Genomic DNA, 3866 nt, shown 5'->3' on the forward strand with positions numbered 1-3866 from the left:
AAAAAAAAAAAAAAAAAAAAAAAAAAAAAAAAAAAAAAAAAAAAAAAAAAAAAAAAAGGGTAGGGAAAAGAACCCCCAAAGGAGCAAAGAGCGGCTAACATCCTCTTGCAGACTCAGGATGACTCATCCGATCATGAGTAGACATGTATGTTACTCATCACCATTTCTATGCTCTGAAATCAAAGCTTGCCCACTGACTCTCCCATGGAAAATATGAGACATCATACCTGAGACGTCAAACTTGGCCTTCTGCAGAGAATCAAAGATGTCCTTTCTTTTGGGCAGATCTGGGAACAGGGCTTCCAGTTCTTCCACATATTTGCTGTCCTTGGGGGTTGCCTTCCCAATGTTGGTATCCATGTTGACACAGTCCAGGATGATGGTTCCTATAAGGGACATGGCAGAGCAGGGGACCTGTGTGTGAGGGAACCCTCCACTCACAACCTTTAGCACACATATAACTCCAAATCCAATGAACACAATCCAGGATACAACCCAGGCAACCCCACTGAAGACAAAATAATACACTTGGACTGACCATGTCCTAAGAGAAACCTCCCAAAGTACAATGCAGTGAGGGACATGGACAGGCGGACAGAAGCCTGGGCGTGGAGCTGTACAGATGGCTCAGCAGTGGAGAGCCCTGGCTGCTCTTCCAGAGGGCCCGGGTTTGAGTCAAAGAACCAATATGGCAGTTTATACCCCTCATCTCAAGAGATCTGAAGCCCTCTTCTGGTCTCCTCAGGTACCCAGCATACACATGGTGCACAGACACACACAGATGAAACACCATACACATAAAGTAAAGTAGAATGTAAAACAAGGAGACAGGGCATCCTGAGTCTTGTAGATTTCAGAAGGAGGAATCCAGCTCTTCAGCAAGTCAAATTCCATCACACTATCTTTTTTCAATTTTTTTTTTATAATTTTCTTTATTCTTTGAAAATTTCATATTCTTTCCACTCTGCTCCCTCCCTCTCCATTCCCCATCTACTCAACTGCATGTGTTCTCGTTCTCTCTCTCTCTCTCTCTCTCTCTCTCTCTCTCTCATAAAAACCAGGGTTGGAGCCTGGCAGTGGTGCACATGACTCTAATCCCAGCACTCAGGAGGTGGAGGCAGGCAGATCTCAGAGTTCAAAGCCAGCCTGTTCCACAGGCTGAGTTCCAGGGCAGTCAGGACTAGACAGAGAAACCCTGCCTGGAAAAACTTAAAAGGGGGGAGGGGAGGCAATGAGGAGAGGTAGGAAAGTCAAACAGTGGTGGAGCATGCCTTTAACCCCAGCAGTAGGGAAGCAGAGGCAGGGGGAATTCTGTGAGTTAAAGGCCAGTCTGGTCTACATAGTGGGTTCTAGCACAGCCAGGGAGATCCTATCTCAAAAAACAAACAAAAATTTTAAAACAGGGGGTGGGGGTGGAGGTGGATTGAGTGGGTAGGGGCTGGAGAGATGGCTCAGAAGAGCACAGGTTTCTCTTCCAGAGGACCCAAGTTCAATTCCCAGCACCCAAATAGCAGTTCAAACCATTTGTAACTCTGATGCCCTGTTCTAACATCTGAGTTCATCATGTAGTGCTTAGACATACATGCAGGCAAAACAAACACCCATCCACATTTTTAATTTTTTAAAAAAGACAAAAACAAAAAACAAACAAACAAACAAAAACCTCATGGAGTATGATTTTTATTGGCCACTACTCCTAAGCACGGGGCCTGCCCTGGAGTGTGACTGACATACCTAGTATCACTCCACTGATAAAAACTGAATCCCCTCTCAGCAGCTGTCAATTTATTTCTTTCTTTTCTTTCTATCTTTTCTTTCTTTCTTTTCTTTCTTTCTTTCTTTCTTATCTTTCTTTCTTTCCCTCTTTCTTTCTCTCTTTCTCCCTTCCTTTTCTTTTTCCTTTCTTTCCCTTTCTTTCTTTCTTTCTTTCTTTCTTTCTTTCTTTCTTTCTTTCTTTCTTTTCCTTCCTTCCTTTTTCCTTTCTTTACCTCTTTCTTTTCTTTTCTTTCTTTCTTTCTTTCCTTTCTTTCTTTCCTTCTTTCTCTCTTTCTCTCTTTCTTTCTTTCTTTCTTTCTTTCTTTCTTTCTTTCTTTCTTTCTCTCTCTCTCTCTCTCTTTCTTTCTTTCTTTCTTTCTTTCTTTCTTTCTTTCTTTCTTTCTTTCTTCTCTTTCTTTGAGACAGGGTTTCTCAGTGTAGCCCTGGCTGTCCTGGAACTCTCTTTGTAGATCAGGCTAGCCTCGAACTCAGAGATCTGCCTGCTTCTGCCTCCCAAGTGCTGTAATTAAAGGTGTGCACCGCCACCACTGCCAAGCAGCTGTCAATTTCAAAAAGCTTGTTGGCTATGGATGAAGCTTTGTGCTTCTCTTCTGTCTGGATTTTGTCTTCCATCACTGTATCTTACTATTGGAAGAGTGCCTAGTCTAATCTAAATGAGATCAGCACATACACACCCTGTGGAAAAACATAAAGGAAAGGTTAAGAGGCCTGCTGGAGATATAACAACCATTTCCTGGTGGAACTGCTATCAGAGACGTTTCCTGTTTCTTCTGTGGGTCCTTTTTGAACCAACAAGGTCCGTGCCCTGTGCTTTCTCTGCACTATCTCCAACAGATTCCCAGGCAGTCAAACAATGACCAGCTGCTGCAGGAACCCTGGCCCTCTGGGGTGAGTAAACTTCAAGAGTCACCGTCACCAGTGAGGCTGGAGTCTAGACTTTCACCGGCCCCATTCTGGGATGGGGGCAAAGGTCACAACCCAAACCTGACCCCTTACCATGCAGTAGGGCTGCCGTTTGTCTGTCCAAGGTCTCTGGTGCCCCCTGCAGGATTCTCTCTGTCACCAGGGTAGCACAGGACCCTACCAGCTCAACTGAAACGTGACAAGGAGGACAGTATTTCTGCTCAATTGGTCGGTGGTCCAGCACCTCTGCTACGGCCTCCTCCAGAGCTGCATCGCTTCTGGGGAGGGTGGTGGTTAACAGAAAGCAGAAAGAAAGAGAAGCAGGTAAGATCTCTCCAGTTGCCCAAATGGATCTCCAACTCCCCAAGAGGAAAAGTATGTACATCTCATGCGAATACACCTTACCCCACCCTCCCCTCTTCACTTTCCACTCCCAACAGCATATCAGTGAACTCTGTGACATTTCTGCTGTAAATACCTACACAGTCACTGTCCTTTAGGGTCACCTTTCCAACTGAACCCTATACTTGACCTTGCTGTCTTGACAATGAAACATCAGGAAAGTCATCATATCTTCCTTTCCAGGCCTGTGCTATGGCCTTCTAGGCCCATCAGTATCCCCTACGTGGACTGTTTCAATTAAGGGCTCATCTAAGCCATCCTTCAAAAGATTCCTGATCACTTGAAAAATAAACAAAACAAAATGAAGAAAAAAAAAACTTTATTTTGTTAGGACCTGGAATACATATAATTAACAAGTTTTCTACTAACCAAAAATACAGTCCAATCTCCTTAGAGAGGCCTACAAGGACTCCATGATCTGCACCCTGCCTACCTCAGTCCCATCAATTCACATCTTACCTTTCCCACATAGTTCATGCCCAGCTGTGCAAAACAAGTCCCAGTTCCCTACTCAGTGTGCGATTTCATGCCTGCCTGGCTTCTCCTCTGTTAACTCCTCTCTCTGCCTGAAGGCTCCTCTCAGCCACCTGCCCACCTCTGCAGGGACAAACACAAAGCTCTCTTTTAAGACTGGGCTGGGGCTGGAGAGATGGCTCAGTGGTTAAGAGCACCCGACTACTCTTCCGAAGGTCCTGAGTTCAATTCCCAGCAACCACATGGTGGCTCACAACCATCTATAATGAGAAGACTGGGCTGGGGCTGGAGAGATGGCTCAGTGGTTAAGA

General features: G+C 45.0%; 1 protein-coding gene across 2 annotated transcripts in view; it reads right to left on the reverse strand.

Annotated features, from left to right (window-relative positions):
- Positions 1-3866, reverse strand: part of Prune1 (prune exopolyphosphatase 1) — a 28489-nt gene that overhangs the window by 8457 nt on the left and 16166 nt on the right. Inside the window, exons 4-5 of one of the 2 annotated variants that reach the window (XM_021196042.2) lie at positions 2773-2957; positions 228-386 (exon numbers count right to left, since the gene is read on the reverse strand). The exons of the other annotated variant lie outside the window; for it this stretch is intronic. Coding sequence (XP_021051701.1) covers positions 228-386; positions 2773-2957 — 344 coding nt within the window. The remainder of the gene's footprint in view (positions 1-227; positions 387-2772; positions 2958-3866) is intronic. 2 annotated transcript variants of the gene reach the window in all.

This window comes from Mus pahari, chromosome 4, assembly GCF_900095145.1.
Source record: "Mus pahari chromosome 4, PAHARI_EIJ_v1.1, whole genome shotgun sequence".
In the NCBI taxonomy this organism is placed as follows: Eukaryota; Metazoa; Chordata; class Mammalia; order Rodentia; family Muridae; genus Mus; species Mus pahari.